Raw genomic sequence first — 27,900 nt, 5'->3', positions numbered from 1 at the left:
GAAAAGACAGGATGGGAACGAAAATGACAGAGTTGCATGGGAAAGAGAGCTTCTGAGAAGTGGCAAAGATAATGGGTTCGAAGGGCCTATTAACCTTACGGTGCTTTATACGGACATTTCTGTCCTATGAAAGTTGACATCCCTGAGCCCAGAGGCCATCTGGGCCTGTCTGCCCTGGTACCTGCGTTAGGCAGATAAAGAGGTTATGATGAATACTACCTTACTTGTCTGCTAACTAATACCAATGACAGAGCAAAAGCATACTCAGTCCTGTTTCAGAGTCATGGCTCAAGATCACAAATGTCCTAGATACTCTGGCATTTGAGACAGAAATGGGGCGTACAGAATCTATTTACCAAAGCGTATGCTGGGAAAGACCAGTCCCAAATGGAAGTTAGGCTCTCTTGTTATGCACGGTGTGTTCAGAAGATTTGCTAAGTGTGTCTCAGCCCTGAGAGTGCACTGTACAGGAGGCCGGACTCTAAGTGGGCTAGGGATTCAAGGATGCCGTAAAAGTGTGGTCTCTCTCAGCTTCCCATTCCTCTGATTCATTCTAACCCATTAAACCACTTCAGATGCAATGCTGCCATCCTGTAACTACCTTGTAAACATTTTCCTAAAACCAAAGTGCTTCCACATGCATGTCAGGTGACGCCATGGCTCTGATTTTCCCGTAACAGTAACTCTGAAATTCTCCTGCGGACCCCCGATGAACACTCAAAGGATGTACAAATACTAAGAAGAAAACAAATGAACAGCATGTTCCAGAAGGCTAAAGATTCAAACTTTGATGTGACTTCCCTTGCTTATTAGTAAAGTTGAAGATACTATGATTCTTCAAAAACTGTTTCTGAAACATAACGTAAATATAAAATTGAAGGTCTTTAAATATACAGAAGTTAAAAATAGAATGACTTTGCTGCTATTTGAATACCTGCTGGTGTTCAATTTAAAAAACTCAAAAGAGCCCATCACAATCACACAATTTTCCTATCCCAGGAAATCATATTTTCTAATATTTTTTGCTTCCCTAAAACAAAAAGAACTCCTACACACTTCAATTCATAAAACAAAACAAACAATATCATTACCTGTTTACCCCCAAAACCTATTTTAATAATATTCTCAACCTCATCTAGAACAGAAAGTGCTTAAGGAGTCATTATCTACTATTATTGATTATAATAATTACAAGGCGTACAATACTTCTAAAAGACCTAATTAAAGAGGAACATGTTATAATAACCATGAATCATCAAACCAGAGGTGGGTGATTAGTCATTATGCCAAAAGGAAGCTTATCTATTTGACAGCGCGAGATAATGGGTGGCGGGTAGTGGGGGCGGGGGACTGATTTGACTAAGGAAACACTGCTTATTAAAATTTTGCTGAGTTCTTTGTGATGAGCTCCTGCTATTAGTGTAGACTGGGAGAGAGAGATATCACACACTCCACCTCGACCTCCTATGTTAGGGCTTCTGGAAGCCGATTTATGTAAAACTAACTTCCAAATAAAAATCCAGCATGCCATTGACTGTTATCAAGTAAAGGAGACCTCTTTGGGCATGATATGCTAGTATATGCATCTTGAAGCAAAGGGGAAAAAACACAAAATAAATAAATACAGAATTGTAAGGGCCGCCTTTACATGTAACTATGGTGAAGCCCATCTCAACTAAACTAGAGGTTTTCCAATGAAGATAATTTCCAGATGTTGGTTTCAACAAGGGATTTGGATCTGAGGATACTACTGCCAGAAACGACTTAAAATCGTGAGGATCTAGGTATAATCTGGAAAATTGAGCGAGTTTAATTAAAAGACACTAGGCGGGTAAAGAGAGGCCTTTCATGTCTTAATGGTGTAAAAGTCTCAGCATTGCACAATCCAGCTCTCTAGATAACTCTTATGAGTGAATGGTTTCTCCGGCAGCTTGTACGATTAGGTCCCCAAGCAAAGGTGGTGCTCACTGCCATTGCCAGATGTAGCTCAGATGGCAGCGACCCAACCCGGCACTTCAAAGGCATCCCGCTTCCAGCCATCACCTGCTTGGAAACCAAAATAAAGCCCACTGGTTTGGCCACACATCTGTAATCTGGTTAAGGCTATTAAAGTGTTTTGTTTTTCTTCTTGACATCCATGCGGTCCAAGATAATTAAATACAGAAACTCAGCATTTTTTATTAAAGTTGGCAGCCAGTCCCCTCAAGAGAAAATGCAAGCTTCTGCTACTCCCCTATTCATCATTTTCAAATTAGTTTCCTCATTTAAGTACAAGAGTCAGGGATACAGTTACAGCCTCAAACCGTGCTGGGAGCTGCCAACCCAGCATCGTGACTGTTGCTTTGCAACGCCATAAACGGGTTCCTCAGATCCAATCTTTCTTGACTCATCCACTGGCAGAGAGTGAAGGCTGTGATTTATCATTTCTAAGGTTCACTTTGTAATCCCCTAAAGTAACCCCCCACCCCCGCTTAAGCAGTTAATACCACTTACAATGCAAGCAGAAAAGCAGCTGAAAGATTATCATATATCCAAAGGATTTTAACTCCAGAGATGCAAACAGAAAAAAGTCAAGTAACTCTCTGTCTAAACAACAAACAAAGAAACTTTCTCATGACCAATTTTAAAAACAGAAAACAATACTGACCCACTGATGGGCACACATTCGCACAAGAGCGTGAGCTCAGTTACCGCTAAGCATGTTTCTGCATCGCAGGCTAACCCGAAGGCAGCGGGGGTGTAACTGATCCCGTGACTCAATCACCAGCGCCCACAAAGGACAAACAATGTATTTGGAAGATGCACGCTGCACACACAATTGGTGGTTGTTTTCTGAGAAAAGTTCGTGGAGCACACAGACCACACTGAAATGGGCTTTCAACTATACCAAGCCGAGTGCCACTCACAAATCAAGCTTTAATAAGACTTTTTTAATGCCCACTGCAACAATGATCACGATCAAGATTTCATCCCTTATGCTGAGCATCAGCTGGTGCACGTCTCTGCTCGAGCTTCTTGGAAATGGCTGGAAACGGGCTGCACGCAGCGTTATTAGCAGCCCTCCGTGTTTCTGAAGCAAACATTGAGTTCCAGCTCCCCAGAGGGCTTAAATGAATAAAACAACCTCATAACCATGCTCATGTGTAGGTTAGAAAAATGACCCCAATAGTTGTGGCTGTGTCTTGTATTCATTGTGCTGCCAAGTGCTCACAGGAAAGGTAGCTGAAGCCACTGTGAACCACATTCCTGTCACTTACACTGGACTCCATCAACAGCTTCCAAGGAAGCCGCAGGCAACTGCCTTCAATGCAGAGTGAGTTTACCATTGTTGTGATCTGTGTGTTGACACGGTGCCTTGGGTTGAGTTACTGGGTTAGCATTTCCCCTCCATAGATAGACTCAACATGATGGGCTTACACGCTGCATCACTAACTCTGTCCTTGTCTTATTTGATTCCAATAATGACCAAATCAACAATACATTCACACAGTCTATTTATTGATCAAAGAGATATAATTTACATGTATATATTTCTCTCTGTAACAATCCCATTCTCTACCAAAATATACACATCTCTATGGAACACTTTGCACACTAATAATGAAGATACCTTTCTCTCCTTTATAAGAGAATTAGATTGAATAGACCTCAGCTCATGTAGAAGTGGGGTCTACAAATTCTCTGTCCCTCCAGGAACTCCAACTCCCTACTCCCGAACAAGCAAGTGAAGAGAAACAACTCACTTGCTTTAGGAATTCTAGGTTAAGTGATGTTTTTCAAGAGGAATAAGTTAGCCCTCTGTTGGGAACCGCCCTGACTGGTATCAGAAGCTGAAACCCCCGCCTAGCTAAGGCTAAGGGAACGCCCTTGGAACTGTAAGCCAGCAAGGAGACAAAAGCTTATCTTCCTGGCAGGAATGCTTCTTCTGCTGCTTTATTCATGACTGAACCCCAAAAAAGCTTGGTCGGTTAGCCAAAGACGGGTAAGATTCCCCACGGGGAGAACGACCTAAGACAGGCACGATCACTTTGGGAGGCCCCCCAAAAGAAGGATTTGGGGGGCTGCAGCAAAAGGGGGTGATAGACCCTCGCTCCTCGGCTTTGACATAGCCTGAGTTCTCAGCATCTGGGAAAAAAACCTCCTCGTCTCCCAGTTGCCTTAGTTCCCTTGCTCCACCTAAGCCTGAAACAATGACAGGATGGTGCAGCTCGGTACTGAGAAGTGCGGATTCCCCAGGGTGATCAGGCCTAAGAAAGAATATGTAAATTACTGTGAAACCTTCTTTGTTTAGAATGCTCTCAGTTGAATGAGAAGGGTCTTAGGAGGAAGTTATTTTGTTCCTCAGTCTTACAGCTCTTTGACCCCCAACTCAATAGACCGGCAGAGTTCTTTGTTTTCTATGGTTCCTTACTTCCCCCTAATGAGTACTGTACTTTGCCTGAATTATTATGCAAAATGAGCCTAATAAAAGCAGGTATGGACGGTAAATCAGCGTGCTCCCCACTAGGGGGGGTGGCCATTTCGTCCCTACTTCCCCACAGAAAGTAGTCTGTCTCTGTGCATGTGTTGTTTTTTCTCATGTGTTTTGTCGAGCCATCCACAGCGTTCCGTGGTCACTGCTGGCCGGTGACCAACGCGCAACAGCCCTCTGCACAGTCTGGCCCTTTTCTAGGCAAATATCACAACATACTTTTTTCCCCTTGATATTCTTCATCTGTACTAAACTAATCTAAAGTTTTAGACTCTACCCACTCCCCCATCCTCCTGAAGGCTCACTACTAGGGCAGATTAAACAGCGTGGAATCAACATGTACCATGTTTTAATATCAGTAAAAGTCAAGCTTTTTATTATGTATGAATCATCAAATCATATTATGAATCATTCAATCAAGGTTATTTATTGTCTGAGATTTTTTTATGCTCAAAGGTGAATGAATTAATTGTTTTTAAAGTTATGATTTATATGTGTTCTTCAGCTAAAATTGAAGAAATGTGGTTAGATAAGAAAAGTACAAATTATTAACTACATTTCATGAATGTAGAATTAACAGAATAAGAATATGTAGGAGGTGCTGCTGAATTTTACATTTGAAATACTTGTAATTTTTGCTTGGTACAAGAAAAAAAATTAAACCCTCAAGTATAGATATATCAGCACAAATCTATTCCTAGTTTTGGAAAAGCCCAAATAAAACTCATTGAATCATTCTACAAATAACTAAGACATAAAAAAGCTGTGAACATTAAATGGGTTAACATATGCAAGGTGTTCAGAAAGTGGTTTGCACATAGTAAGGCCACATAATACCTGTAATTATTACTACCCATGATTAGCTGTAGAAGGGTATAAAAGACCATAAAACCTAGTCAATGAATATCTTTATGAAACTTACCATTGAGAAAACCCTGAAAGGTTGAGGGTGTGAAAAAGGGGTCACATTATTTAATAACAATTCTATGTCATCCAGGACAGGTTAGTAGGCTTGACAAAATAAATCCATCTACTATTGCTAACTCACTGTAAATGGGCATAAACATTATCGAGTTATATTTTCAGTGATGAGAAAAGATTCACATCTTTTAATCCCCAAATCCTACTTTTGGAAATCCACCTGCAAAACAATTATTATGGAATATGGGAGAAAATCTGAATTCCTTAAAGAATTAAAAAACATGGCTTCACAAATGTCAAAAAAGAGCAACAAAAACGTCTGACAATGGTGACATGCATGAATAAACTTTGGAAACATACACAATTAAAAGGATTTTAATTAAAAGTCTTTAAAATATTTAAATGCAAAAATTTACATTTTAGCCACAACTAAATAAAAACATACATATGAACAAAAACAAACATACAGAAACAGTAAACTTACAATAAAGTTAAATTAATAGGTGATTTTTCCGAGACCCAAAATCTTCTGAAAGCTATGTTTTCAACATTTCTGTAATTACATGTAGTGGAAAAATATTTGACGTGGAGATAGGCTTCCATGCCTCTATGTACACCAAATATTTTAAATTATGATCAATTTGTCCCAAAAATAGGTTTGTATATATTGCAGTCAAAATGCACAGCAGTATACTAATAAAATGAAAAATAGCTGACATAATGATTAGAATTAATGAAGTCATTAGGTACATATAAGAATCCTTAATCATCTATCATATGAGCACATTTTGACGAAAGTATTTTAACCTCTGGATGCAGTTAGACATAAATAAATCATGGGGTTGATGGAATACTGATAGAATTATTTCAAGTCCAAGACTGAGTCTGTCAAAACCCTACCAAGAATATGTCACATAAGGAACACAGAACAATGGCCTACAGAATGGAAATGGTCAACAAAAATCGCGATCTTCAGGAAAGGAGGTGCCAAGGAGTGCAGTGCCTCCAGGACTATCGCTCCTGTTTCCCACCCAAGGAAAGAGATGCTGAAGGTGATGCAACAAAGGCTTCTACTACTTATACGGAGCAAGAAATGTTGGCTGTTCAAGCTGGATTCGGAAAAGCAAGAGACACACTCAAGATGACCGTTCACTGGCTACTGACGTGCTCTAAAGAATTTCAGGTTAGTCTATGTTGTACGGCCTACACTAAAGCCTTTGGCAGTGGCAGTCATGAAAAGCTATGGGTTGCTGTGACAGCAGGGGGCATACCTGAGCACCTGACTGTCCTGATGCATAATAATACTGAGACCTGAGTGCTTTCCTATAGGCAGGAGTCATAGAAGGGTGCATTTTATCTTCCTATTTGTTTAATACGGACACAGAACATGTATGACCAACTGGGCTAGACTCCTCTGAGGGAGGAGGAGTGAAAACTGGTGGAAGAAATATCATTTACTTAAGATATGCAGCTGACTTCATCTGACTGGCAGAAAGTGGCAGGGATTTGAAACACCTCTGCTGATGAAAGTGAAAGAAAGAAGTGCCAAAGCAGGACTGTGTCTGGTTTTTTAAAAGCATATTTTATTAATTATGCTATTATGGGTGTCCCAATTTTTCCCCTTTGCCCCCTCTGCCTGGTACCCCCATTTCCTCCAGTGATCTCCTACTTATTTCATGTCCATGGGCTGTGCATGTAAGATCTTTGGCTTTTCCATTTACTATATTATTCTTAGCCTTCCCCTGTCTATTTTGTACCCACTCAATTACGCTTCTAAATCCCTGCACCTTTCCCCCCATTTCCCCCTTCCCCCTACCCCCAGGTGATAAACCTCTAAATGATCTCTATATCTATGATTCTATTCCTGTTCTAGTTATTTGCTTGGTTTGTTTTTTAGATTCAGTTGTTGATAGTTGAGTTTGTACTCATTTTAATGTTATAGTTTTAACCTTCTTTTTCTTAAATAAGACCCTTTAATATTTCATATAATAAAGGCTTGGCGATGATGAACTCCTTTAGCTTTACCTTGTTTGGGAAGCACTTTATCTGTCCTCCAATTCTAAATGATAGCTTTGCTAGGTACAGTAATCTTGGTCGTAGGTCCTCGCTTTTCATCACTGTATAATTCTTGCTAGTCCCTTCTTGCCTGCAAAGTTTCTTTTGGGAAATCAGTTGATAGCCTTATAGAAACTCCTTTGTGAATAACTAGCTCTCAGCCTTTCTCTTGCTGCTTTTAAGATTATCTTTAACCTTGGCATTTTAATTAGGATGTGTCTTGGTATGGATCTCTTTGGGTTCAACTTGTTTGGGACTCTCTCTGTTTCTTGGACTTGTATGACTATTTCCTTTCCCAAATTGGGGAAGTTCTCTTTTATTATTTTTTCTGACAAGTTTTCAATTTCTTGCTCTTCCTCTTCTCTTTCTGGCAACCCTGTGATTCAGATGTTGGCACTTTTGGAAATGTTCCAGAGTCTTCTTAACCTCCCTTCATTTTTAAAAATTTTTGTTTCTTCGTTTTGTTCTGGTTGGCTGTTCTTCCTTATGTTCCAAATACTTTTGAATCCCACCTTCCTTCCCTTCACTGTTGGTTTCCTGTGGATTTTTCTTTATTTCCCTTAGTATAGCCTTCATTTCTCCCCTTACGCTTTTGCCATATTCAAAAAGATCTTTGAGCATTCTGCCCACCTATGTTTTAAACTTTGTGTCTGATAGGTTAGCTATCTCTGCATTGCTTAGTTCCTTTTCTGGGGTTTCTGTTTTGTTCCTTCATTTGGGCCATATTTCTTTGTCTCCTAACTTTGGCAGCCTCCCTGTGTCTGTGTAGTAGGTAGATATGCTTTGATTTCCTGTGTCAGCACACCTGTTGAGTTGTATGGGGCAGAGCCTTGGACTGTATTTGAACATCAAGGAGGCAAAAGTCACAACAACAGAAGAAATATACAACTTTAACAAAGACAATGAAGACACTGTTGATCTTGGTTCAGGCATCAATTCAAATGCAGGCTGTAGCCAAGAAATCAAGAAAAGCCTGAGACTTGGTAGGGCAGCAATAGAAGAATCAGGGAAAATCACCAAAAGCAAAGATGTGTCAATAGACACAAGATGTGTCAATAGGCTAAGATCATCCATACCCTCATATTCTCAATTATGATGTATGGATGTGAAAGTTGGACAGTGAAGGTTCATATGAAAAAATCGGATTCATTTGAAATATGGTGTCAGGAAAGCTCCATGGATACCCTAGGTCATCAAAAGACAAACAAAATGGGTCTTAGAGCAAATTAAGCCTAAAATGTTGCTGGAGGCAAAGATGACAAAACTGAAGCTGTCCTACTTTGGGCACATCCTGAGAAAGTAGGGTACTTTGTAAAAGACAGTAATGCTGGGAAAAATAGAGGGCCGCAAAAAAAAAAAAAAAGGAAGACCAAACATGAGGTTGATTAATTCCATCAAAGCCATAGGTTTAGATCTACAGTAGCTGAGGGAGGCTGAAGGGAACAGGACACTGTGGACACCGCTTACTCACAGGGTCACCAGGGGCTAGAGCTGACTCACAGGCACATACCACACACACGCAGTTATGTTTGGAAGGTTTGTTTTGATCTCAAACACTTCCATCTGCACAAAAGCTCTATTCAAGACACATATTCCTGGGTTATCCTTTTTTCTATTCATAAGAGATCACAGTGAGACAAAAGCTTGGAATGGAAAATAAAAAAAAAACACTTTCCCTAGCTTTCTAGTCTTCTAAACCAGCTTCTCAACCTTTCTTTGTTACAGTGCTGTCCTTTGTAGTGCGGGATGGTTAGCGACGACGTCCCTGGTCTCTACCCATCAAATAGGAGGGGCACCCCCCTACCCCATACCAAGCACTGACAACTAAAAACGTCTGCAGACAGTTACAAAGGTCCCTTGGGCAGCAGAACTGCCCTCAGTTGAGAACCACTGCTCTGTAATGATGTTTATTTATCCATCTTTTAAATCACACAATGCCTGCCAAAAGCTAATGGAGTTCATCTAGTCTCATGACTATAACTTGTGCTTCCTGAAATTTCTGCCTGCTGTTATTTTAATAAAGAGCTCCGATTTGACACAAGGGAACAAAAAAATGCTTACTGGCATAAATAAGAAAGCCACTCTAAGAATGCACTTTTATCCAAAGTTCAAATGCAGATGAATCTTACTTTCACTTATAAATCCAATTTTATTTTATTCTATTTTACTTCACTTGTTGAAGCAATGACAAAAATATCCAGGCAGTAACTACAGTAAAGGGGCCAGGCAGTTGTAATAAATATTCCAGAGGTCCCAGAATTTTTCAGTGTTTGCAGCTTTAGAGATTCCTGATGCAATTTCCCTTAATTATTGCTTGTCTGGAATGATATTCCCTAGCAATTTTTGTTATAAAGTGCAATTAGTTTAACCTTGAGTTACCAATTATGTTTGTGTATGCATTTGATGGGAATGCCAATTCAATTCAACTCTAATATTTGTTGAGCACAGCCCTGCAGAAAATTAGGCCAAAGATCTTAATGGATAAAGACACGCAGTTCGCATAGCAAATGTAAACTGCTGATAGGCAGGATATACTGTTAACTCCGGGAACACCATCAGGGTTCACTGGACACAATGTTACCTTCTGAGCTTTATTTTGAACATTTGAACTACTTGTATGGTTGACATTTCTGACTTTTACACTCTACAGAAAAATTTTACTTTTTAAAAGTTAAATAAAACTTTATCTTGCTATTATCATTCCAGTCCAGTGATGCTTTTTATACATCTAAGATTTGGAGGGGCAATATCTTCCTAATTCTGCCATTCCTCAAGACTTACGGTTATTCGTGAACTATTTCCAACTGTGCTAGAGGACCAAATAATATGACAATAGAAGAAGAAAGGGATTGCTGATGATGTAAGAGAGAAGTTATCAGTTTTATTACCGTATTCCTAAAACACTGCATGATCTTTCAAGAAGGTAGATGAGAAGCCTAGAGACTTTCATTGAATACACTGAAAATCAAAGAAGTTCATTTTCCACACCGGCAAACAGGTGAACATTGACAGGGGATATTCACAACTATTAGATAAATCAGAAGATGGATGAAATTGACCACATAAGCAAAACCTCAGACCATTTTTCAGATGATGATATCCTGGATGAATTTTCTCAAGCTCAGAAACTGAGCAACATATTTTTAAGAACACAAAGAAAACCCAGTATTCTCATGCATTTAGTTATTCAACAGGAAGGATGACATCATTCAATATTTTATGGAAACCAGGAACCAAACCATTGACAATATTTTTTCTTTTTTTATGATACTTGTGCAATAAATCTTATTGTGTTTGTGCAACGAAATTTTTTGACCCAGGTCAGAAGTGGACAAATATTACAAGCAGAAATGTCTATAAAAGTGACTAGAAGGAAAGAACCAACACAGACATACGAATGCCTGGGGTATGTTCTGATAGGCTTATAGATATGTATAAACCCAAATTTGAAAGTATTTTGCAATTACGGAGAAAAAATGAATTTTCTCCCTTTAACAAAATTATGATCTCTCAAAGTTTTACAAATATCGACTTCTTTTTTACAATTATCAAGTGAAAATGCAAGTGAAAGAAAAAAGACTAAGAAAAATGATAAACTAGAACTTAAAAGATATATCTGAAGTGTGGAATTGGAGTTTATAACATTGATCTATTTCCAGGTTCATGCATGGCAGGTGATTAGCAGTTGCATTCAAAGATATTGCCCATTTCGAAAATTCCCACCTTCATAACCAACAAAAGGTGGAATAAATATCTAGATTTACTATATTTAAATTTTAATCCAAATTAAAATACTTACAGTATTAATTCTTATTAAAATTTCTAAATGAAGTTGTTTCTCACTGTCCCTTTATTCCTGTGTCTGTAAATCACTGAAGGTGGGCTAGCTCTTCCGGTACAGTGATGGGTGAGAGGACTGGTTCCAGCTGCCTGGGCCCAGTGAACATTCTAGGGTATTGTGTGTTCCCACCGGTGCACATTTGCACACACACACAATCGAGGTAAAACCTAAATGAACTAAAGAAAACCCTCCTGAGCTACAAAATACACAAAAACACAAACACACCCACACACGCCTCAAAGAAGGGCATGGTAAGAAGCAGTCAAAATCAATCCTTCATCCAGGCCTATCTTAAGCAGTTCTCTCTCTCTTTTTTTTAATTGAAAGGAAAAAATATCACCTAATTATCTAGGAAGATATATTAGGTTTCCTCTTAGCACTTTCTCACTAATGTCTGCAGCCGTAAGAACACGGAAACATATGTGAGATTCTGCTTTGAAAAAAATGTGATGACCTACTCCCAAGAGCCCAAGAGGAAAAGCGCTGTTATGAAGAGCTAGAGGTTCTCCCCCATGTCATTTGCTCCATACACCCAAGAACCCCTGTGGTTCAGGCCAAGTTCTGCGGTTCCAAGTAGGGCAAACTCACCCTTCCAGATCCATCCCAAGGCTACACTGGATATGTGGCTGAATTGTAACTTACAAGTTTGTTTTCCAAACAATTGTCCTGTGGAAAAATTCTAACCCACCCTGACTGGAATCTGTGTATGTTAACATAACATAAGGAAGCTACATTACCAATGGCACAGGTAGGCATTTTGAGATGATCTGAAAACCTGATCACTAAAGCACTGGAAAAATAAATGCCGACTTATTCACAAGTGAATTTTGGGAATAATGCGTGATTTGTCCATACTGAATCTTTTAACGAGGTGATAAAAAAGCTCATCCCACAAGGAGGTTTCTCTGAATGTCTCATTAGCAATATCAAAGCACCTCCTACCATATCAAATCTCATTACCCACCAACCAATAAAAGTGTATTCAACTCTGGATCAAATTCCATTCCAAGAGGATCTGAGTTCCCCTTATTTTTCCTAACTTCAAAATTGTCACAAAGTTGCCAAGGGGTGTTTAAGTAACGTGTTAAATACTAGTCTATTCTGCATTTCAGGTGCCCCAGGAGGGCTGGGTTCCAGAATTAGGAAGCCATCCCCTGGCAGGTGCCCCGCCTGGGTGTGGGTCGGTGCTACACCACCTCTCACTTTGCCCACTGGCTTTGCCAGGTGGGAATGCAGGGCACACCTGCCCGCAGGGCGAACAGAAAAACAGGTTCAAAAATGAAGTGATGTAAGTGACCAGATACCCCACTTATATTTCGTTCAAACCAATTATTTTAAATCTTAAATACATGAACCATTACAAAACTTAATACAAATTCAGAGTTCAACGGTAGAACATATTATTGGGCTGTATAAACCATTTGCCTCAATGGAAAATAAAGAGTGATTAGAAATTTCAAGTATCTACAGCTACACTGTCCAGCCCGGTGGCCACTGAACACCTAGGACTATTAAGCAGCGGAAATGTGGCTAGTTCGAAATGAGAGGTGCTGTCCGTATAAAATATTTGCTAGATTTTGAAGGCCTAGTATGAAAGAAACAAACACGGAAAGAATGTGGAATATCTCAAAAACTTTTTCCTTGTGGTTACATGTTGAAATGATAATATATTGAATATATTAAGTAAAATACATTATTAAAATTAAATTCACCAGTTCCTTTTCATGGTTTAAAATGTACCCTATTTGAAAATGTTAAAGTTCATACGTGGCTTACGTGATATTTCTACTAGACAGATCTGAGCTAAAATACAAGAGGTTCTATAACATCCATTTATGGGCCACAGAGTCCTTTCCAAAAGCTATGAAAAAATGTAAGGGCAAACAATTCATTGTGGCTAATAATTCTAGAAAGCCAATGTAAGGCATACCCAGTACATACATTATAGTTTGGATTCCAGCATATAAAAAAGATATGATCACAAATAATTAGAAGAGATGCCACAGTATAAACAAGTATTTTAAGAAGATCACAAAGGAAGAGCAAGGGCACCCTAAGGCGGCAAAGTGTTTCAAGGGGTATGTCAGAAAATAATGTATCTGTTTGGATGAACACTAAAAAAATATGTATTATTTTACAGGTCGTGATAAGATGTAGCAGTTTAAAATTGACAAATATCTTTGTGGTACATTAACACCTTTTAATAAAAAGGAAAAAAAAACATTTCAGAAGGGGCAGAAAGGTAGGCACAAGAACCCAGAGAAAGAAAAGGCCACTGGTTTGGGGTGTCAGCAGAGAAGGTGAGGTACATATGAAAGGCTGAGAATGCAGGTTAGGGCCCAGTAATGAGAATTCAGAGTGCCCTGATGGAGAGACCTGGATTTTGTCACAAGACTCAGGGACCATCAAATATCTCCTACCAAGTGTTAATAGGAGCGGAAACATATAATAGGAACATTATTAAGTCCTGGGGAATTATTTTGGAAGAAAATAAACAAAGGCTTGTAGGCCGGCAGAATGAATTCCAAGTTATGGGAATATAAGTCAAGGTATGAATGAGTCCTGTAAGAATACAAAAAAGTACAAGGGTAACAAGGGCAACAGAAGAAAGTGAAGCACCAGTGTGATCAGGAGTAACCAAAGAATTAGCCTAGTGGGAGTCAGAGGATAATCTGAACGCAGGCAGTGGCAGTTCAGAAGGTAGCACACGCCTGCACACAGATGTTTATAGCAGCTTTATTCATAATCACCAAAACTTGGAAGCAACGAAGATGTCCTTCAGTGGGTGGATAAATACATAAACTGTGGCCCATGCAAGCAATGGAAAGATGTGGAAGAAACTTCAACACGTATTACTACGTGAAAGAACCCAATCTGAAAAAACTCAAAACTGTATGATCCCAACTATGTGATATTCAGGAAAAGGTAAAACTAGGAAGATAATAAAAATATCAGTAGTTGACAGGGGCGAGAAGGTAGGAGGGATAAATAGGTGGAATACAGAGGACTTTTAGTGATAATACTGTTTGACACTCTAATGATGGATACATGTCATTATATATTTGTCCAAACCCACAGAATGCACAACAGCAAGAGTGAACCATAATGTAAACACTGTGGACTTTGGATGATTATGGTGTAGGCTCATCAATTGTTAACAAAGGCATCACTGAGCTGGGGGAAGTTGATTCCGGGGGAGGTACGCATGTGTGGAGGCAGGACAGATTAAGGAAATCTCTGTACCTTCTGCTCAGTTTTGCTGTGAACCTAAAACTGTACTAAAAATAGTCTTAAATCTGTAAAAGTATGCAAGAAAGTAAAGGAGGTGACCCAGAGTTCAGATATAAATCATCACAAAAGGAAAGATGGAAAACAAGGGACAGAAGAAGGTCCTGAGAGATGTTGCAGTCGAGAACAAAGCTGGTTATTTTGCTCAGCAAACAAGTGCCGAGCAACTACCAAACGCCAGGCGCCCTGGTGCAAATTCACGATGGATGGACTGCAAATGGGTCATCTGTGGAGCACGAGGGAGAGCGTGCTGGGAACCACGGGAAATAAATGGGGCTCGCATCAGCTGCGAGGTGGAAGGTGGTAAGTCATCCAATAGGAATCATTAGGCGCATCTAGTAACAGGATACCAGCTGACGTGACAACATGAATAAGAAATGGATTTAACTGGTTGGGTTACATGACTCGATACATCAACCTTAGAAAACTCAACAGCGATTAAAGAGAGAAATTAGTTTTTCCCATATAAACAAGATTGAGAAGAATATATTTAGAAAATATGAAGGTATCCACAAGTCCAGGATATTTGAAGAAATACGTAAAAATGATTATCTATTGAGCCCCTCCTGGTTAGAAATGACTTTAAAAAGCCGAGGTAATGGACTAAAAGCCTTAATTAGAGGAGGATTATGAGAGAAGGGTAAAATTCAGTGGACCTGATGAGTGTTTTAGGTTCAAGATCAGAAGACTATGGTTGGAGAGGAAAGTCAGGGCTGGAAACCCGATAGGTACAATATTTATAAGTAATGACAGAGTCCAAGGCCTGACTGTGTAGCAGACGGCAGAAATGCAATATGAATGGAGGCGACCAGGAAGGAGCTGGCTAGCATGCCAACGGACTATCAACTTGGATGATGATATGAGACAGGAAAGGTCATCGTAATGACCTCCTTTGTCTGGGGCCCTTCGCTTATGACTGTGGTCCTAGTGTCAAATCTGGCTTCACTAATAAATTGTGTAATTGTCCTAGTAGTAGGTAACATAGCACATTAAAAGAAAGAAAAATGGTGTTAAAGAATAATAAACTAGTGTCCTATAGTCTAGTAACTGCAACACAGAGGACAGACAGTGGTATAACCGGAGATGGATATCAAAAGCAGTGCAATCACTGAGTGACAGTAAGGGAGGCTTGAGGCCGGAACCGGAAGCCCTGTTGGGCCTCCTTCCAGGACAAGTAAGGGGTGCAGGAAAGGAAGGGGCCTCTGAGTGGGTTTCATAAGATGATGTTAGTGATGCTCTCGATACAGTTGGTAACTTGGAAGAGGTGCAGGAGGAAAAGATCAGACACACTGAAATCCGCTCCCAATAAAAAGTGGGTTTTACAAGATGTTTAAAAATGTACTGAATTAGAGAGAAGGGACCTGGTAAAAGTGTGTCACTCAAGATAAAGCAAGAGTAACCATGTTTAGAACTTGTAGTTCTAAAAGTCCTGATATATGAATGGTCATGAGTGGTGAGTCACCAAACTTGATTCAAGATTACAAGCACACAGCTAGTTTCCCATAATTTTTATAGCAATCACGGAGCTCTCTTGGTTTACTTGCCATTATTTGGTGCGTTTACTAAGTATACGCTCAATTCAGTCTAACAGGAAGCAGTCACATATGCAACGACTCCGAACAGAGAAAATGGCTGAACAATTAAAATTTCACTTTGTAAGACTGGTTCACTGGCTTCAGGTAGCAAGAGCCCTGTGGACGAGGACTTCGTTCAAGTCACACCGAGACTTTTAAAGCTAGCTATGACCAAGAAAGAATATCAAAAAGCTACAAAAACAGTAAGAGCTAGGCAACTCCAATGTTTAGAAACAATGGCAATTAAACCAGAACCCATGGACATTTCTACAACTGGCTCATGGAACACCAGTGAGGGGACCAGCCACGGCCCAGAATACAACCAGTTAACTCCGTGGGAAAAGCTCCGACACGGTCCCGTGGGCAAACCCGACTCTCACTGACGCTCCCTGCCCTGCGAGAAGAATTGTACTCCTTAAGATTCAAACTTTTATGACTACAGATAAATACTGCTTGCATGAAGTTGACTTTCCCTTGTTTCTCTCATTCTTTAAAATGTACTTGTTTAGCTTTATGTTCTGCCACACTGAACACGTTTTTCTAAACCTAAGAAGAAGCACAAAATAGCTTAACTAAAAAAAAAGTGATGGAAAAGTTGGGCAATGGCCACTGAAGAGGAGCTTGCCCTCATTAACTGACGAGAAACAGCAATTAGGGCTCCTCCGTGCACACATTTGTAAAATATATTTGTATTTTTGTGAAATAACTTTTTTAAAGCTCTATAAAATGTAAGAGCATCTATGCCCATGTATACAGAAGCCAGAAAACTTTACATTAATAACTCAAATCCTCGTAAGTCATATTTACTCTTCTATTTAGAAATCTGTGACACTAGGGGACATCTGAGAGGATACCAAAGGAAAGAGAGAAGCGATGCAATCACCATCACCCCTGGAGGATGCCAGGGCATGAAACTGATGAGTGAGCCAGATGGCCGTGCTCATCCAGAGTGTCTGGCTTTATAATGTTATGATCTGAATGTAGACATCTGCCTTTAATTTAAAGTAAGAATCTATTAAGTTATGGGATTATGATCCCAAAGAGTAAAAGGTGGAAATATATTTCCTAACAACCAGGAAACCAAAGACAGTTAGAGAACTTTAGGAAACATTTATAAATGCCTCTGACTTCATTCAAAGGAAAGGATAATAAAAGGCAAAAAAAAAAAAGCCTCATAAAAAGAAACCCACTCCCCACCCCCCACAAAACAAAACCTTTCTTAACAAAAATTCGGATTTAGCTAATGATGGATAAAATAATCCCAAAACACTATTTTAAAAAATTTCTACCCTGGCTGGCGTAGCTCAGTGGATTGAGCGTGGGCTGCGAACCAAAGTGTCGCAGGTTCGATTCCCAGTCAGGGCACATGCCTGGGTTGCAGGCCACGGCCCCCAGCAACCGCACATTGATGTTTCTCTCTCTCTCTCTCTCTTTCTCCCTCCCTTCCCTCTCTAAAAAATAAATAAATAAAATCTTTAAAAAACTTTCTAAATTACAAATCAAAAGAGACCATCACGTCTCTCACTCAGATTTTCATTCTCTGTGGAACTACTGGTGACATACTACCAGTGAAATGTCGATCCCAACACTTGAGATTAAAACGGTTAAAATTGCTGCAGTGATGTTTGATCAATAATATTAATATGAAACACTAGACCCTACATAACAGGACTTCATGCTTAGATTTTTTTCGATAAAAGCAAACTTTGATGCAAGTGGGCAGAGACTCTCCTAATGAGAAACAGAAAGATACAGCGATACAAGAAACAGAACTATACGCTAGTGGTCCGGCATCTATGAAATCCTGAACACAAAGGCCACCTTACCTGCCATCCGCGTAGTCTGTGTCGGCTCCACCCCACCAGACATCCGAGTCATCCTCCTCGGCGTCTGCTGAGTCGACACTGTCACTTTCCTCGGCCAGCGGGCAACATACGAACTCCACCCCTCGGAACTTGTCGATGCCACAGGGCAGCAGCATGCCGTAGTCATGCAAGTTGGTGCTCTTCTCACTACAGGTCTAGACAAGGCAAGCAGGAAACGGTGAGAGCGGGAGGGGAGGTGTTTTTCTTTGTGAGAAAACCCAAATATAATAATAATCAGCACACACATCCACAGGAACCAATTTTGTTACTGAAACAATGAAATGCATCATTTGCTTTTTGAGTGGATCTCCCTTGTATGATCATTTCTTTAGCTCAGGCTACTCTGGTACCCATAATTTGAACTTGATTACTTACTGAATAAGGATGACTTGTTATACTATAGAAATAGAAAAAAAAACCCCACAATACAAGTGGAAACCAATAGGGAAATAAGGTACAAAAGAGGCCTATCCCGGTGAAGAGATACCAGGAAATCAATGCTTTCTGGCTTCCTGGGTGCATCAGGAAGAAGGGGTACTCCCCATACACCCCCAACTCACTTCAACTTCTTACAGATGGAAGTTCCACTCACTTAAATCTTAGTGTAGAAATTCTAACTCTTGGCTCATGTCCAGAATAACAATCTTGGGAAGAGAAAAAATTAACTCTTTGCTATAAGCCAGAAAATACAGCCACTGAGACATTTCTCTTTCGGGGTCTTTTTGCTTTTCTGGCATTTGCTAAATTTGCACAAATCCAGAGTAACACAAAGCTTTGAAGGCATCCACTGATAACAGAGGAAAGACTAATATTTCAACATGCGTAGGTAGGCAAATAATGAAAATATCAGAGTGCATTTTGACCTCATGGGAATTAGGTAATTTTCATTTCATAGCAACAAAAAAGTTTGTGAAAATTCAAGGAGAAATGAAAAACGAGGTTATCAGATGGATAGCAGGGCTTTAAAATTGTCTGGTTTGTTTTCTGAAGATCAACAAGCCCCCAAACATATTTTTGTACAGAGAAAATTTTGTCCTGTAGTAAATGAGAACACATGATTTTATTAAAGACAAAATTAATGCTCAATCCTAAGTGGTGTTTTTCGCTGAACAGCCTTAAGGCTATGTATGTATGACCCAATGGCTAAACGGAGGGAGGTCAGGGTTTATCAAGCTCAGGATCACCGAAACTTGGGACCAGACAATTTTGGGGGAGGCGGGGAGTGGAAGAGGGAGAAGACGCTGTCCTGGTCACGGGTGAGTGTTCGGCAGACTCTGGCCTCTGAGCACCACCAGCTGCAGCAGCAGTAGTGCTCCTTCCTGCTGCGACAGCCAAAGATGCCTCCACCGGCACGCGGTCCTGAGGAGGGACGGGGGCCAAACTGCCCCCATTTCAGCCCCACTGTGCTGGATTAAGGAGCCTCATTCTAGGGGGCTGATAAGACCACACACACACACACACACACACACATACACACACCCAACGTACTTGCATACATTTATTAGAAAAACTTCATAATGTATCCAAAGGAAAAGACATTTTGAAGGGTATAAGATCGAAAAATGACATTTATGCTAACGGTCGCATGTCTTTAATCAGTTTTGCCATACGCAGGAGTTAGCCAAGGCTAAGCTGATGCCCCGCACTCACCGGCTCTGGGAAAATGAAGGTGGTGACTGGGCACGGTGAACACAGACCTGGGATGCTTAACTTAGGACCTGAATGCTCACTGGGTTTCATGTTGGTACTGGACAAGCTACTTCCTGTTTCTACTGCCATACACCCCAGTTAAGTAATAGAAAACACGGTTAAATCATGACAACTTTGTATGTGACAAAGGAAACAACAGGTAAACAAAACCAATGTGAAGAAAAGGTGCATTTTGCACTCTAGAGAATATATGAGTAGAGTTTTTAATTTATAAAATATGGCATGGATACATAATAAATCTAAACAGGCCCTGTTTTTGACTCTTTACAAATACTCACGGATAGGACTTATTTTATAATACCAAAAAAAGAACTTATTCATCAACACAGCAGTCACCTTGAAATACCCCCTGAAATGTCGTTGCTTTAAAAGAGAAAGAAGGCACGGACTGGTACCTCTTTGGCGACGGTGTGCCAGTGAAGGTGGGTTTCGCAGATGTCCATCCTCTCCTGGTGCAGGAATTTGCACTTGTCGGGAACGAGGAGGGCGTCACTCACAAACTCGCCAACTGCAAGCGAAGAAAACAGCCTCATGTCATTCTGTGCGCATCACAGTGTCCTTATCACAGAGACGGTGTCAAGAAAGGATGGGCTAGGAGGAGTCGGAGAAGTCAATCGGGTGTTTGAATGATGAAATAATCAACCCAGGGAAGCTGGCGCCTTTCGAATGTGGAGTCCTGTGTCCTCAGCAGCCCAGTTCTTTGCCACCTCACCCCTCATGGTTAAAGTACTCCCTACGCATTTTAGGTAAAATCTTTTAATGAATAGGAATCCCTGAGTTTAAAGTTAATCACAGAAGAGCAGCCATTCGATTGCAGTTGACATTGTCTAGGCAACCATTGGAGCAGAATCACTCTGAGTACTTGCCCACCCCTCCTCCTTAGACACTTTAATCTATTTGTAGAGCTAGCACATGCACAAAGCCAAAGCAGGAAAGGATTGAGGGTGGGGGGTGGGGATGGGTGGGGTGGAGAGAAAATGGAGACAACTGTACTTGAACAAAAATAAACAAATAAAAATAAATAAATAAAATCTTTTAAGAAATAAAAAAAAATTAAATTTAACATTTGTCTACTTCCTAAAGAAAACCTATATATGCACATGTGTAGTATATGTTTATATATGTAATCACACACACACACACATACATGGAGTTTAATTCAATTAAATTATATAAACTACTTCAACTTTTGCTGTATTTGTAAAGAAAATGTGTATCATGCAAACTATTGTGAGCATTGCTGGTACTGCAGATACAAAGGTATCACATGAAGTCCTATAAGAAGTCCCATTCATGTGAGGGTTAACAACTACATGTGAAAGTTGAACAACTACAATATAACATGCATTCTGTGAGCTACATTTTTATTTGTCTTGTTCACTAGTGTATGCCTAACTTTTTGCATAGATTCTGCACACAGTAGGCAATAAGTATCTTCATGAATGAAGAGGTTAAAAGCTGTAACAGAAATGAAGGAAAGCGCTGGGCCAGCAGAGTGAACAAACCTGCTTGGGTGCACAGGGACAAACCCCAAAGCAGAGTCTGAATGGATGAGCAGGAGTATGCCATGTGGGGAATGAATGAAATTCCAAGGTGTCAGGACAGTCGTGTCCGCCTTGTTTAACATTCTACTCCTAGTCTCTGACCCAGGTTTAGCAAACATGACCTGGTTGGGAGGGTGGGTGAGGGGGTGGATGGATGGATGGATGTCAGGCAAAAGGCACTTTAAAACGAGGGGACCTCCTGTGCACAGAGAGAATGAAGAAAGGACGAAGTGCGTTTGCAGAAGAGGCAGACGTCCACTGTGGCTGGAGCGTGAGGCAAGCAGGAGAGCGAGTCCAGAAGGAAATGAGACTGAGAAGTGTGTTTTAGAGTATGAGAGTTTGGATACCATTTTGTACACAACAGAGGCCCAAAGGAATCTGAAACACGAATGGCATGATCGAGTTTGTCTTCCGGACAAACGTTTTACTTCAGTGGAGAATGGACTAGTGAGTGGCAGGATGAGGGCAGGGTGACCGCTGAGCAGGGCACTGCCAACCTTCAGGCAGGACCCACGAGATCAGATTTCAACCAGAGACTCCACACAAGCCGAGAATACAAACTGTTCACTCACTCGCACAGGTAAGAATGGTTTTTTTTTTTTTTCATAAGATGCTACACGAAATTTTCTGAAATGCAACAAAAAGCGAGAAAGGCCCTAAGATGGAGAAGACAGAACCTTTTCAGCTACTTCATATAACGGGGTTCTTTAAAGCTCTCTTCCCATAAAAGCATTTTAAACTTTAGTCTGTGTTTAGCTGACACATACAAGATGTCTCATGATATTTAAGTACTTACTTTAGAAATAATACTTAGATAAAAATCTAAGCACATCACTGGGACGAAGAACCTCTCATCTTGTCATTGTTCCTTAAATCGCTAAGACAGCCGATGAGGCATGTAGCATGGGTGAGTTACAGAGCATCAGGAGACACAGTGCCCCGGGGACTGCAGGGTGCCGTGTGGTGGGGACGGCGGCGGATGCTCCACGCGCATCACTGCATCTCAGCTCCACAACGGCTGTGTGATGAGCCTCGTATAATACAAACCCCACTTCCCAGGTGAGAAGTGCCTGCCGAGAAATGTGTCTGAGGACACCCACCCCGAGGACATGAAGACCAAGGGACCCAGAGAGAAACATTAAGATAAAAATTCTAAGGAAATACAGAATAATGCAAGTGGTGTCCCATTTGTCTTTTCCTTTTACGTGGAATACTATAAAATATCGAAAGCAAGAAAACAAAACACCTACAACTTAGATAAGATGGAGAACAGAAAATAAACACGATCTCCTCCAAAGCCCACCCACTCTCCCCAGGTGGGCTCCTCACCGTTTCTCAGGACTGGCAATCAACTGAAGCTGTCACCAAGAACGCCCGAGGCACCCCCATTTTTCAGGCCACGAGAAGAAAGAAGCGACCCAGGGCCTGAAGATGCCTGCCTGGGTGAGTAGCTCAGGTCAGTCAAACCGATTGCCATACTTACACATGTTGGAAATATTAAGTGACGTTTTTCTATTTTATAAGTAATTACTATAAAGATTGCATACCCAGCCCAAGGCTATTGAATTGGTGCATGAGTCAACCAGGAGCAGATATCAGATACTCTCAGCCTCGGGCTGGAAGAGTCTCCTGGCAAAAACTGTGTCTTTGTCTTGTTTTACTTGCCCTTAGGCCAGTCTGCTAAGAACTGGCTATTTCTAATGCAAAGCCAAAGTCACTGAAAGGTATTTACCTCGGTGAAATCTACTGTGCACCAAAAGAAGATATATTGCATTAATTTATAAAAGGATATTTGAATTTTTTAATTTGCAAAATGGCATTTCGTTTAATATTGTAAATACGCTCCTAGATCTCTCGTGTTGGGCACAGCCAAGGCATATATGTCGCCCAACACGAGATTGCTTTTTAAAAGATTAATGCTGGTTATTCAATAAGCCCTCAGGATTAATGTCAAACTAGGAAACTCGTTGTACTCTAACATTAAAACAAAATTCTGAACGACACTGTGGTTTCACGGCCCTGTCTGATTTATGGTATCTTCGAAATGGATGAAACATACTGGAATGCTACACATCAACATTTTCAAGCAATTAAAATGCAAACGTGTGTTTTAAAATTATAATAAAGAATTAAAGAGTGGTAAAATTATAATGAGCCTTTCCTCACACTTAGTTTAACATGGTTTGTTTTCTCGCTTTTTAATTCTAACAGAACTATTCTTAAAAATCTATGATATGACAGGAAATAGATAAGACCTCCGTATTTTCCACTCAATTTTTCTGTGAAACTAAAATGCTCTGAAAATAGTTTTTTTAATATAAAAAAAAACAATGATATGTACTCTTCCATGCAGAGCCATGCACACTTTTATTTCTTTTTTTTTTAAAGATTTTATTCTTTTTATTTTTAGAGAGGGAAGGAAGGGAGATAGAGAGAGAGAGAGAGAGAGAAACATCAATGTGTGGTTGCTGGGGGTTCTGGCCTGCAACCCAGGAATGTACCCTGGCTGGGAATCGAACCTGGGACACTTTGGTTCCCAGCCCGCACTCAATCCACTGAGCTATGCCAGCCAGGGCCAACACTTTTATTTCTGAAACAAACCGTCTGTTGATTTGGGTGATCTTTCTGTATAGCAAATTCTTAACAGAATTCAAGTAAAACAAATGAAAATAATGTAAGTATCATAATGAAAAATCATGTTCCTGTTTATGCCACACACCAGAAAATTTGGCACCCAGTGGATAATTTAATCCTAGTGGATAAACTAATTGATACACACATAGGTATTAATTTGAGCAATAATATACATAAAGTAATATCAGATTATAACTCAAAGCATAAAAAAATATTTATGAGCCCTGGCTGGTGTATGTAGCTCAGTGGATTGAGTGCAGGCTGCAAACCAAAGGGCTGCTAGTTCGATTCCCAGTCAGGGCACATGCCTGGGTTGTGGGCCAGGTCCCTAGTGGGGGCCATGTGAGAGGCAACTACACATGATGTTTCTCTTCCTCTCTTTCTCCTTCCCCTCCCCTCTCTCTAAAAAGAAAGTAAAAAACAATTCATGAATTCAAATCACTGACTGAGTGAATAACTGGCGAGAAAGAGACAAATCTCCTTTGCAGAAGAATTCCAAATTATTTATGCAGACTCTCTGTCCATGAAGAGGTGGAGCTCACCTCTCCACTCCGGGACTGTGGGCTAGCCATCGGACTGACTACCTTCCAGAGACTACAGCAGGCCATGGGTAAGAAGTGTAACTTTACAGAGGAGAAACCTGACAAACACTACCCCAACCCAGGTGATCAAGGTCAACATCAACAATGACGTATCACATTGATAATACATGCCCTTGATAGATGATATAAAGGACATTTTATCTTTGTGGTCTTCCTTTCAAACCATCCGTATTAAGGTAAGACATTAATAATGGGAAACTCGGTGGGTAGTATATAAAAACTCTCTGGACTATCCTCTCCGTTTTTTTTCTTTTGCAAACTTAAATCTTAAAACTTAAAAAACATTAAGTCTACTTTAAAAATTTTTGAAGCTTCCACATAAAATCTCAGTATAATAGGGACATACTGATAGGGGCTTAAGACTTGGGAAAATTTAGCTTAAGGTAAATAGTCATAAATCTAGCAAGTAATGTGTATGTTAAGTTTTGTTTCAGTAACTACAGATAAGGCCCATCCTGGCGCCTGAGAATAAGCAGCTGACCTCCTGGAGACATCTGTACCAGGAAGAAGCAAGCCACCACCCTTCCCCCCTTGGAGACAACTGTTGAATTTCAAAGGCTTTCGCTGACACCCTGTTTGCCCTCCCCCAACCCCCTTATAAAAGATCTGGCTGGGAAAGAAAGAGGAAGATGGTTTGTTAGGGTATGAACCCGCCATCTTCTCGGATAGCGGGCCATCTGAATAAAGCGCCTATAAAAGATTCAATCACTGTCACTGCTTATTGGATTTGGTAGTGACAGGCAGCTGAATGCTGGTGTCTTCAGCCCGAATGCCGGTGTCTTCCGGTTACAATACCTCTTTGGTTCTCCATCAACATCCTGGCCTTCAAAAAAATGCCCATAAAATTACCATAGCTGAAAAGAACTCAAGTTAAAAAGATCTTAACTGATCAGGGTTTCTCTTCCTGGCGTCAATAATAACTACTCAAACCCTGGTTTTAGATTTTTTTGGCAAATCTTCTCTTACTCTATAACATGTGTGATACGTAGCATTTAAAGTCTTTTAGAAACTTCAAGAATTTCAGAATAATCACATATCCATTAATAGTAAAGGGAATTTTTTGCTTCTCAAGTTTAACCTTGCCTCAGCAATGTAAACAGAACCGACGCAGAATTCAATTCCCTTTCACTCATGAGGGCTCCCGGGCCCGAAAGGGTTTCTGCAGGGCCCACAAAACCAGGCTGACACTGTTGTAATGCTCACTGCCCCAGGAAAGGGTCCACCATTCCACAGAATCTGCCGCTTGGCCTCCTCACCACACAACTCAAGGTTGGTTAAATTCCAGGTGCTTTTTCTTCCTTATTGCATCAATTATTACTCATATTCTTGATTTTATCAATAATGGACACTCTTTGCTATTCATCTTTGTAATGATTCCAAGATCAGTTAAAAGATGGAGTTACAAAAATAAGGGTGGTTAAATCTTTCCAGGTCATGCATGGGCTTCTCAAACCCTAACATGCTTCAGAGTCACACGAGATGCTTGATCAGCCCAGAGAGCAGCCTCCCTCCAGCCCCAGCATCTGGTCCTCATCTCGGTGTGCTGGGAGGGCCCGAAAATGGAGCTCCCCAGGGGGATTCCGATTCAGGTGGCTCATGGACCACACTTTGAGAAATGATGGTTCGAGCAGGGCTTCTGGCGCTTTAACTTGCACCCGAATCACCTAGGGATCTTGTTAGAACGCAGTCTCTGATTGGACACGTATACGGTGGGACTGATTCAGCCTTTCTAACAAGCTCCCAAGTGACTCCATTCAACTGTTCCTTCAGGTAGCCAGGGTCTACTTAAGATCATTCATTATAACTGATCTTACTACTAAGGTTTTTTTTTTTTTTTTTTTAAGTTACAGGTGATTGCATTATGAAACACTTTTTAGATGGCTTGTCTTTTTCTTTTAATCATGGTAAAGTACACATGACATAAAATCTACCATCTTAACGGTTGTTTAAAATGTACATACAGTTGGGTCGTGGTAAGTACATTCACATTGTTGTACCATCTGCTCTTTTCATCTTGCAAAACAGAAACTCTAAACCCATTAACAACGGGTCCCCAGTCCCCTCCCTCCGCCCCCACCCTCTGGCCACCAGCACTCACTCCACTCTGTCTTCGTGAACTTGACCAACCTAAGCATTTTGCACAGTCTATCCTTTCAAGCCTCTCCACCATATGCCTGTGAGCACTGTCCCAACGGATTTGTCACTTTGGCACCACCTCAAGAATTGGGTACTTTTTAACATATGTTGCTCCTGTTTCACCTTTTGTTTCTTTAATCATAGAAGACACAAAATAAGGTACAATAGAAAGAGTTCTATGTTTGAAGCCGGAGAGGAGAAAACAACATAATGAATGATCGGGAAAATGCAGTGATTTCCTTATATGAAAAAGAGAGGCTGGTAACAGTGCCTCCTGGCCAAGGAGATTCAAATAGGATGAGGGGCAAGAATACAAATGGAAACTGAAGACAGTTTGGTTTAATTTTGAGAGAGCATCTCTGCTACCATTCAGTTTTGCTGAATATCACTGCACCCAGTCCCACGAAGCATACGAAAGACCGAGACATAACCCTGCACCAACCTAAGGGGAGCACCGAGCCGCACAATCCAACAGAAATAAAATGCAGGCTATGTAGTTTTAAATTCCAGTTAGCCACGTTAAAAAAGTAAAAAAAAAAGGGTAAAATTAATTTTAGTAATATATTTTATTGAAACCAGTATGTCCTAAATACTAGCATTTCAACGTTCAATCAATATAAAAAATTATGACTGAGACAGTCTACATCAGCACCCTCTTCCGCCAGACTAACTCTTCAGCGTCTGGCGTGCACTTTACACGCACAGCACAGGTTGGTCTGCACCAGCATGTCTCAAGGGCACATGGGGCCAGCAGGTGGCTGCCACTGGGCTGTACTAGTGTTGCAGAAAATAACTCACACACGGGAGAGACGGCAGAGCACGATCCTTTATTACTCGAGGGGGCTCCGAGGAGAAACCCCAAATTCTGAGCCCCAAACTCTGACCTTCCGGGGTTTAAATAGCCCCGGGCTTCCTACCTACGTGGGGAAGCGAGGTTACAGAAGCTAAATGTGGAAGTTAGGTCTAGCTACCTTATACGGGAAACAAAGGAACAAAGCACAGGAGCTCAACACGGCGGTTGCCCATTACACTAGTGTTGGGGCGAATTTTAGATATTGGGAATACCTTTCAAGGAGTGATGAGTAGAATGTGGACAAGTTGAGGTGATGGGGGAAATTTGAATATAAAGATACTGGCTTAAACTGAGAAATAAACAGTAAGCTTGAATTCACTGGGAAGAATGTATGCCCAGTTCTCCATGCTATCGGAATACCATGCATTTTGACCACTGGGAAGGAAATCACTAGAATTTAATGTTA

The 27,900-nt window shown here is 40.6% G+C and overlaps 1 protein-coding gene across 6 annotated transcripts in view; it reads right to left on the bottom strand.

The window, feature by feature from the left end:
* Positions 1 to 27,900, bottom strand: part of LOC123826747 (amyloid beta precursor protein) — a 244,818-nt gene that overhangs the window by 123,799 nt on the left and 93,119 nt on the right. For all 6 annotated transcript variants that reach the window (XM_045850790.1, XM_045850792.1, XM_045850793.1 and 3 more), the window contains exons 4-5: positions 20,121 to 20,233; positions 17,977 to 18,170 (exon numbers count right to left, since the gene is read on the bottom strand). In XM_045850790.1, the coding sequence (XP_045706746.1) occupies positions 17,977 to 18,170; positions 20,121 to 20,233 (307 nt within the window). The remainder of the gene's footprint in view (positions 1 to 17,976; positions 18,171 to 20,120; positions 20,234 to 27,900) is intronic.

Source organism: Phyllostomus hastatus, unplaced genomic scaffold, assembly GCF_019186645.2.
Source record: "Phyllostomus hastatus isolate PE091 unplaced genomic scaffold, TTU_PhHast_1.1 phas_contig_86, whole genome shotgun sequence".
NCBI classification, from domain to species: Eukaryota; Metazoa; Chordata; class Mammalia; order Chiroptera; family Phyllostomidae; genus Phyllostomus; species Phyllostomus hastatus.
This window is presented reverse-complemented; position numbering and strand designations above follow the sequence as displayed.